Source organism: Paecilomyces variotii (assembly GCF_004022145.1).
Source record: "Paecilomyces variotii strain CBS 101075 chromosome Unknown C8Q69scaffold_14, whole genome shotgun sequence".
Lineage (NCBI taxonomy): Eukaryota > Fungi > Ascomycota > Eurotiomycetes > Eurotiales > Thermoascaceae > Paecilomyces > Paecilomyces variotii.
This window is the reverse complement of record NW_021167153.1, coordinates 565,029-577,710: the sequence shown is the minus strand read 5'-3', so window position 1 is coordinate 577,710 and position 12,682 is coordinate 565,029. Positions and strand designations below refer to the sequence as shown.

At 48.9% G+C, this 12,682-nt stretch overlaps 5 protein-coding genes across 5 annotated transcripts; 3 read left to right on the top strand and 2 right to left on the bottom strand.

Moving 5' to 3' along the window:
- Nucleotides 1-305: 305 nt before the first annotated feature.
- On the top strand, nt 306-1,519 carry C8Q69DRAFT_480256 (hypothetical protein). Its single transcript, XM_028631515.1, has 4 exons — nt 306-729; nt 786-914; nt 975-1,266; nt 1,335-1,519. The coding sequence occupies exons 1-4, from the start codon at nt 590-592 to the stop codon at nt 1,365-1,367; spliced, it is 594 nt and encodes a 197-aa protein (XP_028481875.1). The 5' UTR covers nt 306-589; the 3' UTR covers nt 1,368-1,519.
- Nucleotides 1,520-1,896: 377 nt separating this feature from the next.
- On the bottom strand, nt 1,897-4,091 carry C8Q69DRAFT_107227 (WD domain protein). Its single transcript, XM_028625082.1, has 6 exons — nt 3,410-4,091; nt 3,181-3,280; nt 2,966-3,032; nt 2,558-2,895; nt 2,354-2,480; nt 1,897-2,277 (listed from the first exon to the last, which is right to left on the bottom strand). The coding sequence occupies exons 1-6, from the start codon at nt 3,732-3,734 to the stop codon at nt 2,119-2,121; spliced, it is 1,116 nt and encodes a 371-aa protein (XP_028481874.1). The 5' UTR covers nt 3,735-4,091; the 3' UTR covers nt 1,897-2,118.
- Nucleotides 4,092-7,038: 2,947 nt separating this feature from the next.
- C8Q69DRAFT_107169 (hypothetical protein) lies at nt 7,039-7,968 on the top strand. The gene has a single exon (XM_028625080.1). It carries the CDS (start codon nt 7,369-7,371, stop codon nt 7,870-7,872), a length of 504 nt encoding a protein of 167 aa, XP_028481873.1. The 5' UTR covers nt 7,039-7,368; the 3' UTR covers nt 7,873-7,968.
- Nucleotides 7,969-8,074: 106 nt separating this feature from the next.
- C8Q69DRAFT_107210 (regulator of secondary metabolism LaeA) lies at nt 8,075-9,657 on the top strand. Its single transcript, XM_028625081.1, has 2 exons — nt 8,075-8,493; nt 8,578-9,657. The coding sequence occupies exons 1-2, from the start codon at nt 8,276-8,278 to the stop codon at nt 9,467-9,469; spliced, it is 1,110 nt and encodes a 369-aa protein (XP_028481872.1). The 5' UTR covers nt 8,075-8,275; the 3' UTR covers nt 9,470-9,657.
- Nucleotides 9,658-10,445: 788 nt separating this feature from the next.
- On the bottom strand, nt 10,446-12,556 carry C8Q69DRAFT_107165 (WD domain-containing protein). The gene is made up of 5 exons (XM_028625079.1): nt 12,331-12,556; nt 12,212-12,273; nt 12,068-12,156; nt 11,865-12,005; nt 10,446-11,805 (listed from the first exon to the last, which is right to left on the bottom strand). Exons 1-5 carry the CDS (start codon nt 12,398-12,400, stop codon nt 10,737-10,739), a joined length of 1,431 nt encoding a protein of 476 aa, XP_028481871.1. The 5' UTR covers nt 12,401-12,556; the 3' UTR covers nt 10,446-10,736.
- Between the last annotated feature and the right edge of the window lie 126 nt (nt 12,557-12,682).

Genomic DNA, 12,682 nt, shown 5'->3' with positions numbered 1-12,682 from the left:
GAATTACTAGGCAGTGTGCATTAGCACCCAGCTAATGCTATTGACTTTGTCAAGTGGAAGAAAACTGTCGCCGAGGACATTTGGGATGTCTAAAAATAAGCTCTTCAACAAATACGACCTGTGCGGTTATATTCCGAGTACTGGCATTGTGAGCTCCGACAAATTCGCCATTGGTGTATGCCCATAGAGGGACACTGAGATGCAGAGCGGCAGTATACTATACGGCCTTGGACTTACAGTTCTACGTCAAAAGTAGTTTAGTATTTAGCACCCCTCCAACTGGAGGATAGGAACTAAGCTTCTTACTCCATCTTCATAAAACCATCCTTCGCAGGGTTCCTGCATCGCGGGGAGTCGCTGTTTACTGCCACTTATCATTGCGCGTCATCACCCTATCAAGACTCGACTCTTAGTGAACGCAAACAGTCTATTCTCTTGCGCTATCTATGTTCTGGGCGCTGGACAAGCTAAGGTTTGAAGATTACCTAGCCTCCTGTGAAGACGTTAATTATGTCGAGACCCCGTCAGACCCCACATCAACTCTTTCCTTGCCTTTACCTTACCTTCAAGACACCTTCAAGACAAAAACATGGCAACTCAGGGTGATGAAGCAAAGCCTGCCAACAATCGTCCTATTTTGACCCCATTTCCTGTCCCCGACCAGCAGTTTGCAAGCTATGACGACAGTGCTGTCAGAAGGGCCTTGTGGGACCCAGAAGAATACTCAAAGTCCGTATTGCCTGTTCAAAATGGATAAATAAAAAAAAAAACCCTGATAGTCTTAGGTGGAGGGAACAGAAGCTCAACGAATGTCTAAAAGCACAAGAGCGTTTTCTATCCATATATGGTTACGTCCCCGATGAAGTTCTCAATCTTGAAAACTGGCTCAAAACAAAAACTCCTGATGGCCCAGCGTAAGTTCAGGTTAATACACGATACTATTATATACTAATTATAAATTTCTTTTTGACTAGGTACCCAGAGTCTGAACCGAGCGGGCTCGATCACTTCACCTATTATCAGATTGAGATTCTAAAATTCACTCTTAATACATGCACATGGCTCACACCAGGAATGAAAACGAACTACTATGCCGTCCTCGATGCATATCGCTCCAGGAAATTGACGGCGGATCCTAAAGTCATTACCTATTGGTACAAAGGGGTTCAGGTACCAGATGCTGGGCCTGCTGGTTCCGAGAAACGCTACCAGGAAGTTGCAAAATTGCAAGAGAAGTACGGCGATGGCAGCCTCCATGTTGAAATAGTATGTGGGTCTAATATCATACCGTCTTGTTTATAGACGAATGCACTAACTAACTGTCATCAATCTAGGTTGCATGGCCTCAACCCCAACTCCTGTCCTAAAACCTTTCTACCAACTCCGCTCCCGGGTTTTGATCCTTTGCAACGTCTAACAAAAGTCTTATGAAAATATAGATTTTGGGGGGTCTTTTCTTAAAGGAGATATTTATAATATATAATTAAGACAACGCAAAGTAGAATTATTAAATATCACATCTTTTGTCGTTTTTCTATAGCAGAATTTGCTAAAAGCATCCTGAGAGAAGAGAAGAAATGGTGATTGCGATCTCATTATAGCAAGAAGCAAGACAGTCGGGTGACAAAGTCTCAAGACGCGATTTTTACCCGGTGTATGAGAGATCCCGGAATAGTATTGAGATTATGGTTCATCGCCGCTAGATCTTCCCCGAAAAGCTCCAGGTACGATGAGCCAGTGTCGTCTAGGACAGTGATTTGATGTTCGAGATTAGAGCCAGGAATACGAACTAAAATATCAACCTAGAAAAAATAGGTGATATATTATTAGCTTCATGGGGTTGAGAATTCTTGGAAGCGTCTTACATCGTGGCGGTCTGGTAATTCATGTCACTAACCGTTATATCCGCCTAGGGTTTACTAACTATATAAATCCGCTATAATAGAGTACTTTGACTTCTTGGATTGCCGCAAGAAAACGCCTCCAAATGCTAAAATTGAAGATCCAAAGATCATTTCTTCAATGCTGATCATTAACCTAACCATAACATGCTATTTTCGTAGACATGACTCCCCTTTTTCTCTATAAACCAAGTCTATCCCTTCATCGATTTTATCTTTAGTATGGCTTAAACCGTTCTTTCTCCTTCGGCTTTTTATCTTTCGCACGAGAAGACTTGGAAGGCGTCTCAGAGCTTTCTCGGCTCTCTGAACGAGCTTCTTCTGCTCTCCAGGCACGTACGACCCCGTCTTCTCCACCGGTAAATACAGTCTGTGACTGCGATAATGTGAGCTTTATAATCTTCTCGATAGTGTACGCCTGGTCAGTGGAATAACAGGGATGAAAGCCGTACCTTTTCATCGAGGTATATTGAACGGACAATTTCCTCGCCGTGCGCACCGGGTAAGCGCCAAATGCTTTCTTGGTCAAATCGCCATTTCGGATTCGGGACCAGCGGTATCAGATCCAATTTTTGCTGTCTGCTCGTATGGTTAGCTTTCATTCATATGAATTTCAAAGATTAGTTGTCAGTTCCCAGAAACGTTCACAAACTTACGTCGTGTTTCCAGCCGCGACATAGGTTCCCTGACTACTACCAATTATCTGCACGACATACTCACAACCAAGGCTCTGCCTTACGTCCCCGAATTGAATGGGAGACGGCTCCTGGGTCGGATCATCTGGGTTGGTGGTTGGGTGGATTGAGAAAGTCTCGTCGTGGCTGAGCGCATAGACAGCATGCTCTGACAGGTAACCGGCATGGTGTATTGAGCCGTGGTTGATTACTTGAATCAACGCATCTTCCTCATCCGTGATGTTCGTGTCATAGATATTGACCAGGCCATCTGTGCTGCCTGACAGGACGACATTGTTATGCAGTGGGTGAAATTGTAGCTGTGACAGCGCCGTTCAGTACCAGACGATAGACAGACGTGGGTGGCTAGCATGTCTCTTAATGACTCACCTCTGTCACGTCATCGTTGTGACTCTCAATATACTGCAGTCGCGGTTGGTTTGGAGATCTGATGTCCCTGTATGGCTCATTAATAGGTCATTCGTCGAGGATGTGCCAAAGCCTGGCAGGTCCGAACGAGCGGTACTTGGATAGTGGCACGAGACATCCATGAAACAGACTTGTCATTCCTCGTACAGGAACATGGGGCGAAATAAAGAGCTTACCAAAATACTACTGCTGCCTGGTAGGAGGCCAACTCTGTACCGGCAACGATAGTGTTCGTTCCAGCAGAGCAGGCAAGTGATAACACAGGAACATTTTTCGCTGGTCCAAGTTGTCAGCATAAACTCTATGGAAGTCTCCGCTGATCCTGAAAGGACGCTTGAAGAACGAGAGACACTAATCCAATCCACGTCATCGTGAACCGCTCAATATAGCAGCAGTCGAACTTACCAGTCTCCATTTCCACGACCGGCTGACTCTTTCCGGGGCCGCTCCTAACATCCCACAGCCTGACCTTCCCATCTCTGCCCGCCGTCGCTAGTAACTGCGGTCCCCCTTCGGTGGCATGTCCATATTCCTTGAGACAGGTGACTCCTTCATGCGTCTTCGTCGCAGGAACAGAAAGTAACTTCAGAGTTCTAGCATCGAAAGTCCGCAGAGAGTCATCTGATGATATGGCTGCAAATGAACCGGGGGTTGAGGCGGAGATTGAATAGATATAGCTCCCCTCCGGCAAGGAGAGGGTTGACGACCCCTCAGCTTTCAGAGTGTTCATGGTTGCGGCTTCTACCTGTGCCGTGCAACGAGTAGATACTCCACGTTTAGTTTTTATCCTTATCTTTGAGGACTAGTGGGTATATTTCCAATGACGTGAAGAGGCGCCTTTGGTTTTCTGTGCCTTGCTCCACTGCAAGAAGTATTTCTCAAGAAAGTGTATTCAGGCGTAGAGCGCTATCGAAGAGTAGTCTCTCCGAAATCCAACATGTAATAGTCCCAAGATCTCACAAAGGAGCAGAGATCGAGTATACTCGTATAAACTAGATCCTGGTTAATTACTGTGGTTGCTGTGGTCTGAAGGCGTGCGGCGAATCGGAGTCGGGAATGTCCGAAAGGAAAAAAAATTTCAATGTTTTCCCCTCCATTCTGATCCGTGCGGTTATCGCAACATCACCACGATTACAGTGTAAATGATATTTTCACATGGCCATAACTGGTGATTCTTATTTCAAGAAAAAAAGAAGTGTATTCAAGCTCAAAGCGACTGATGTTTAGATGAAATGCTTGCTTTTGGCTATTCGTACCAGATCGCCGGAGACACTAACAAACTACAACGACAGAGATAGATACAAGGTAGAGGCTTTCGCAAAGGATGTTCTAGAAATCAACAACTGACCGAAAAGGTCAGCGTTTGGAAGGTCAAGAAATTTTGAATACTTCCATGCATAACATACCCACGAGATCCCCGCCGGGACGGACGTGCTTCTGAACTCACCAGTCTAATACAAGACATAGAAAGGCGAGCGCAATGACGAAGTGCTGGTGTGTCTGGAAGTAAACAAAGGAGCAGATACAATTATATAGTCATACATGCCATGCAGCTACTCGAGAATTTAGATGCGGTGTCTCTTGCAAGCTGCCCACCAAACGAAGAACGAGCAGTCAGGCACCAATGATGCCAGGATCCCTGTATCTGGTACCATCGATGATCATACCTGCTGGTTGGTATGCCCAAAAGAATAGGATAGTCTACAAATAAACGCATACATGGCAACATGTGGGATAACAATATCCACCTAATCTATATATACACTCATGGAACCAGTTATCAGCTCATATGCAGCATGCAGCCAGTATCTAGATCAGTATACCTGGCATAGGCTAGCCTACATCCGGAATATGTACTCGAGAATCAGGCGTGCTCTGTGAAAGGGCGGCGTATGAGTTCCATTGGAAATCACAAATGGCGTTTGAAACCAACACGGCATGATGGGCATCCATTCAAAACGACCCTTACAAGATTTACGATCCACCAGACCCGGGCATCTGGTTCACTCCGCTGACGGTGGATTCAGACTGTATAACTGATGCAGCTACTGGGTTAGGAGACTCAAGCGTGACGATCTTTGTGCTCCCACACATCCAGCGTGCTGGGCAGGACAGAGCGTAGGATTTTTCTGCTGCCGCTTGAAAAGCTAGAACCGCGTATCTGCCAGCCAACTGTATGCGGGGCATACATAGGATTTAGGACTGTGTGTCCATGAAGAGCAATTCTACACGCAAGGGGTGATATTTTGGAGCCAGAGAGTGTACTCCGTACATAACGTCGAGGCTGTGAATGGAAGAAAGCCTAGAGAAATTAAGTGGCTTATCCCTTTGATCTAGGAGTATTGTTTTTTGTTCTAGAATCAATTATCGCTCATGTTATGGGCTGGCAGCTGGCAGGGGACTCCGACTAAGACGTGGGTTCGCTCTCATCCCTTGGAAGGGTCTGCAGGATTTCCTATGTAATTCATAAGTCCATTCTGCCAGCCCCATCCCATCGGATCCCGAGCCTTTCGTACGGACCATGTTGTAATCGAGGCTGGCTGTGCAGGAGAGCGGGGTAATGAGACACGTCAAGTCCATGTCGTGCCAGACCATGCTGAAGGCGGGGGAATAGTGTCTGGCTCCTGCATCCAGCACTGCGGTTGGTTCCCAGTTGAGAGGTAATCGCTCAACTAAAGGATGATGACAGGGAGATAAAAATGCGCCTTGCCTGAGCCAGCAAGGCACCGCAGTAGGAAAATCAAAGGCACAACGTGGGCCAGCTTGATCAGTAGTAAGTAATTCGTCGGGGACCCCGGAAGTATACACTGCGGGGACCTTCACATAATAACATGCCAAGGAAAGATGATGGATGATGGGTGAAATCTTTTGCTCCAAGTGGGAGTTAATGAACTAGCAAGGCTTTAAGTTGTGACGGATTGTTCATCCTTGACCAGGGTTCCCTTATCACGGATAAATATCACCCAACTATCCTCGTCACTGGAGCTCGACTCGCATCCCGAAGGCTGGCCGGTTTTGCGCTGTTCAGAATCATGCTTGCACTACAGAGGACTAGGAGGAATAGACTGCAAGAGGGGACAAAGTACGGTGTAGGGATTTTCATCGGAAGTACTCATGGCTTCGTGGGGGACGATTGGGGCCGATGTTGTTGGGACGAGCCTGGTTCGAGGTCTGCCATAGCTAGAATAACTATCCAACATTGTATCTAGTCTTCATAAAATAATTATCGATACCCAAGGTCAGGGGGTGGCTGAATGGATCAATGAGGATACCGAATTCCGTCGAGTAAAAAATTAATAAATTACCATTGATTCGATATAACTAATAATAATAATAATGATGTTTGTGTAAAAGCCTTGACCCTCCCGAAGGCGGTGTGGGAAGCTTCACCAAACAAGGCATCATCACCATCGCCATCATCAGCACTAAACTCAGTAACTAGTAGATAGTCGGTAACTGCCGAACCGAGCTGTCATCCCGGGATTGCGATAGCGGTGATCGTCCAGTGTCTGCAATGATGATGATGATGATGATGATGGCTTGCTGAGCGAAACAGCAAAAGAAAAAGCTGTGAGTGCTTCGAATAATAATAGAAACAATACAACACGGCCAGGACTGATCCCGTCAGACTGTATCTGCTGTGTTCTCTTGTGCTTCGACGCCGCACGCCCCTTGCTGCGGCCCTCAGAAGTTGTCACCCCCATCACTACTAGTCATCCATTTCCCATTGTTGGTTCCGACTCTACGGTTGGCTGCGTGCCATGGACAATCGTCCCATTGTTCGTGAATTATTATTTGACTTCGAGAGTCGTTTGAAGAACCAACGTCGGGCTTTTTCCGCCGGCCAGGGAGCGGTCAGACCGGGACAGCATCTCGTAGCGAGTCAGGATTCGTGGAGACGGCGTCGAAGCTTGGGCGTCTTGTCATCGGACAGAATTGGGATGAGCTAGAGGGAGCGGCCTGTTACCAGCCGGCCTGTGGAGAGGGCCTTCTTTAAAGACTTGCGACTGTCCAAACTTTGATCAGTAAACTTGCGGTCCGTCGCCGCTGCACGCAATGGGATTGTGGTTCTCTTGCCGTCCCATCCTAGGGGGATCTTCGCGGGCTTCCCGGGTGCTGAATGGGCGCCACGTCCAGGGTTATTGTTCTGTCAACCATTGCATCGGGTTGTCTGTGCTCTCAGACCGTCGACGGAGCCCTGCAGCCAGTCCGAAACTAAGTAGGAGCTCCGACTTTCTGAATGACTCGTGTTGACCGTGGCACGGATCGAACGTTTTTCCACGGGCAGAAGTTATTATCATTATTATTATCTGGTTTCTCATCGATGGTCGTGCCACCTGCATCCGGTGTCCCAACAGGGCCCAATGGACGAAGGAGCCGGTAAACTACGGCTGTATCTAGTACATAACTCTTGCGGACGGGGCCCAAAGCTGTGGGCGGTGATGGGCGTTATGATTTATCCCGAGTTGTGGAGGACGCCTAGAGCCGTGGGACGAGCCCCAAAGAACAATCGGACCCAGGGAGCACCCAAAACGGCCCAAAAAGCCTCTTCCCCGCCAACATACGATCGAAAAGAGAGCACTTGTTGCTGGTCACTGCATCCCAGGAGTCTCTTCTCCACTCGCGACGTCTCTTGGAAGTTCCCTAACAGTCCCCGCCTGATCGGGCCACCTTCACGAAACGAACACATAATCAAGAGTAATAACATACAAGCTAATAATAATACGGCATCTCACTACGCAACTTTAAATCGCTGGGTTTCCCCTCCTCCTGAGAAAAGACTCCTGGGTTTTTACGTCTCTGCTGTCTGCATTGTGTGGGTTGCCGTTCTGACGGCCTCAATTGCAGTGCCACTGCTCCAGCAATAACGCAGTCAAGTCAGCATCAGCCAAGTCGTTTTCTGCTGCTCAGTTCAAGATTTCCTGTGTGCGCTTTCACGCCGTTCCTCTTCCGCGGCATTGGGATCGCAGTCTTTCTGTTTTGATTCGACAGCGCGGGTCCGAAGCAGATATATCCATCCATGCTTACGGCGAACACTCTCGCAAAGAATATCAGCGATTATCAGCGCTTGATTACTCGCCATTCGAGAATAACATAACCACATCTAATTTCCACTACTACTAGCTCCGTTACGGCCACTGTGGACTGCCCACGCTTTCCGGGGCAGCCCCCATTCAACCTATAGCCCATTTTAACCCGGCGGGTTGAAATCCTAGTAGCTGAGTTGCCATTGCGCATACCTTCCGGTTGGAAAAGCGTGAGGTAGTCGCGATGTTCCCCGGTTACCAGCACGGCCAGCATCAGCTGCCAGCCACCACAGCCCCTTATGCCTCTCTCAACACGCAGACCATGTTTCCTAGTGCGAATCCCCGATCGCGACAAAACTCCGACGCAATGGACATCTACAACGTAACAGATCGAGAATCTGTGCCAAGAGGCCACTCTGGAGACCGTTGGAGTAACAATGGATCACCCACAGCCAATTCCAAGTAAGTACCGAAGACACTCCAGTTATTCGTATTCATAGCAGTGAGTTGTAAGGTGGACCGCCGCTGACAAGCAATTCCTTGTAGGAACCATTCCGACCATTCACCATATGAGGAGAATGGGCGACTGTACCACGGATTTCGCAGAGGTATTTATATGCTCCCGTGTGACGAGCAGGAGCAAGACCGCCTCGATATATTCCATAAACTCTTCACAGAGGCACGAGTCTCGGATGGGCTCATCTATGCTCCGCATCCGGAAAATGGCCGGTTCCTCGACTTAGGTTGTGGAACGGGGATTTGGGCAATCGATATAGCCCACAAATACCCAAATGCACATGTGGTAGGCGTGGATCTTGCTCCCATCCAGCCCTCTAATCGCCCAAAGAACTGCGACTTCTACGCTCCCTGGGATTTTGAGAGTCATTGGTCGCTAGGGGAGGACTCATGGGACCTGATCCACATGCAAATGGGCAGCGGTAGCGTGGCCAGCTGGCCCAGTCTCTATCGACGTATCTTCTCCCACCTGCGCCCCGGGGCGTGGTTCGAGCAGGTCGAAATAGATTTCGAACCTCGATGCGATGACCGATCCTTAGAAGGATCCGCACTGCGTAGCTGGTACCAATGGCTAAAGCAGGCAACAGAAGACACGATGAGGCCTATCTCTCATAGCTCGCGCGAGACTATCCGGAACCTGCAGGAGGCGGGGTTCGTGGAGATCGACCACCAGATGGTGGGGTTGCCGTTGAACCCATGGCACCAGGATGAACATGAGAAAAAGGTAGCTCGATGGTACAACCTGGCCTTCTCAGAGAGTGTCGAGACCATCAGTTTGGCCTCACTCTGTCGCGTCTGCAACTGGCCGGTAGACCGGGTCAAGAGTCTAGCAGCCGATGTCAAGTCAGAGGCTTTCAACAAAGAAATTCATGCGTATAATATCCTCCATATCTATCAAGCACGCAAGCCAATCGCCAACTAAGGGATCTCGCTCATCTGTCGAACATGCTTACGAGCATGTTTATATTGCTGCTGCTTCAGCTTGCCCGATGTCGCCTTGTCTGGGAGACCGCAAGCTCACCCTTCTCAGCACGACACAGGTCATTTGACCTCTGCTTTTTCTCTTTTTTTCTTTTTGCGTCGGGACAATATCCGATCCACCGAACTAGAGGATTCGCGTGTACGACGTTGATGAAAGCTACATGCGCCATCTAACCATGGGTGTTTAATACACTTCATAGCGAATGGCAGATGTGGTGCGTCGGACGATGATAAGTCGCCGTTACAAGTGATTATGGGAAGCAATGATCCCATATGAAAAGTATTCTATTACCATCAGCAGCGCGGGTTCTGAACCGAGGATACCCGCTTTGGCCGTTGATACACAATTTGAGGAAAACAGGACTATACGATGTGTCAAGGGGATGGACGAGGATGGACAACTGCCAGTCACCGGGTCGAACCCGTAGCGCAGCGCCGGCTACTGGAATCTTACGGCAGTTATTATCATTGCGTGATGATCATGATTTGGGATTGGTATTTCTGTGGCGTATGAGGAGTAACGCGGCTAAAGCGGCGTATTATACCCAGACTACATCTCCTTCCCTTCTCTTCGACATGACTACATGGCTCTGTCGATTGAGTACATGGCTGGAGCTGCTTCCCTAGAAGTCATCAGTTGCGTCCCCGGATACCCTTTGAGCTGCTACACTTGGCGTGCTCTATGATGACATGCGGACTGGGCATATATCCTGTCTGGTGTTCCTTGCTTCACGGATTTTATATGACGGGTATGGATAGGAAAAGAAGCCTAATGCACAAATAGAGAAATATATCATGAAATAACATGTTTACTTGATAGAAAATCATGTAAAGCTGTTCTATCAATCTTTTGAATGTTTTGCTTGCCTCCACCATGGCAGATGGTAATATGAGAAATGAGAACTTTCATCATAGATGCTGTGCGAGCGCAAAAAAAGAAAACCCTGGCCTGCCCTGTCCCTTGATCTGACCGGATCCGCCTAAATGCAACCTTGACCTGCCCAAACGAACTCCTATAATAATCTCGCCACATCCATACCCAGGACTATGATGAACTCTTTTTTCCTTTTTATGCAAAAGACGTACATGGTTTTTTTGTCAGAAAGACACTACGTGCTTTATAGTTGCGATGGGTGTCCAAATCGAAATTAAATGATGAGAATGAGAAAAAAAGGACGGAAAGTGATGATAGGATGACAATAATAGTGTCATCTTCGACGTCCTTTGTTCTGGGGTCGGGAAGTCCCGTTTGGAGCGTTGTCGCCGTTTGTGTTCATCCATTCGCGGTTCGCTCCGGGACTACGTCGTCGCATGGTCCCCGGACCGACGGCGACGATGTCTTCCTCGCTTTCGCTGTCGGTGATGTCGAGGAGGACAGGCATGCGGAATGCGTCGACCTCCCCTTCACCTTCGCCCTTGACTGGGTCTATGGTTAGGACGTCTGGGATCTCGTCCTCTTGGTCGAGACGACGTTGGTGGATCTCTTCGGCAGGGTGGATGTCGTATTCGTCTTCGCGCTCGATGTAGACGACGTTCTCTTCGACTTCGCCGAAGTCAGGGGCCAGGGCGGACCATTTTTGGGGCGACACAATCGACCAGGCGTAGATGCAGCCGGATTCAAGGCCGCAGGCCGCTACCATTGGGCGGGATGGATGCCATTCCACGACGCCCAGTTCTTCCCTGGGACCTTCGAGGATCTTGACCAGAGAGCCGTGACTTCGCTCCCACACGTAGATATCCGGGTTCATGAAGGTGGATGCTGTCACGAACTCCCCGGTCGAAGAGAACGCGACGTGGTTCCAGCTCAGTCGGTTGACGACGTCCTGGAACTTGTGTTCCACCTCCAGCTTTATATTGGCCGGGTCCAATCCGACTCCCAGCTGCGAAAGATCCGGTAATAGAATCGTTCGGATAACGCGATCGGAGCTGTTGACCAGCAAGTCTCTGCCATTACTGGCGAGACGGAGCAGGATCACGACACCGTTGCATAACCGCGTTGAATGTATAGTTGTACACGTTTGTGTTTCGATGATATTGATCCATCCCTTTGACGTTCCCGCGATGATGTGATTCCCCAATGCTGTGAATATGCTGACACACGTGGAATGTTTGGCATCTTGAGCGGCTTGCTTCGCGGCCGCGGCTGGATCGAGTTCTTCGCCATTGGGGAGCTGAGGACGGAGAGGGGCAGAAGGGAGTATACGTTTGATGGGTTTAGAAGTGGATATATCGACGAGAACGGGTTGGTCTTCGAACAAGGAAGCTACAAAGAGCCAGCTGCGGTGGCTGTGGTCAGTCTAGGCCAGAACGAAGTATCCATGAAGTTGTCAACGTACTGGTTGAATGGATGTAACTCCGCGATATAGACGGGGGCCTCGAATCGGACTGTGCGCACTCGCGAGCCATCCTTCATGTCCCACAATATGCATTTCCAGTCCTGCGAAGAACTCAGGAGATACCTGCCGTCTCTAGACCAGCTGCGGCGTGTGTCAGCGCTCTGTAACCTGACATCCGTGATTCCACGGCAATCCTTCCATACCTGAGAGATTGGATCTGTCTCGTGTGCCCACGGAGCTTACGCGCAACTCCATTTGTTTCAACATCAAATATCACCACCGTACCGTCGACCTAACCCGTTGTCAGAGCAAAAGTATAATTTCTTGTATGCATGTAAACCACGTACTCGTCCGGACGCCAGATAGTCTCCACGGCGGTTAAACCGTATACATGTCGCATGGCCACTTCCTGCATCATGTTAGTATACTTTGGAGCCTGTGCAAAAGTCGCAGATGCAATACATACTCAGCTTGTCAGTCAACGAGTCGGGATAGTCCTGGGCGAGGACAAAGGGATCGATGAGAGAAAGGTTCATGGCATCGGATGACACAGGCCTGAGTGTAGAGATAGCAGACTAACAAAGACGACAAAAAAGCCCTGCCTGGTTGGTAAGCCAGGCGGGATGACTGCAGACGGTCATCCAGGATCTGGATGTCGATTGCGGGGTGCAGCGCAGGGAAGAAAGTCCTCTTGCGCGGAGCTGGCCAAAAAGAGCAATGATGGAGGCTGGATTGGGGGCCATTTAAAATGCAACCAGTAGTGTGCTGCACCGCTGCCATTTCGGGCGGAGAGGCTCAGGGAATGCCAAGACTTGTGG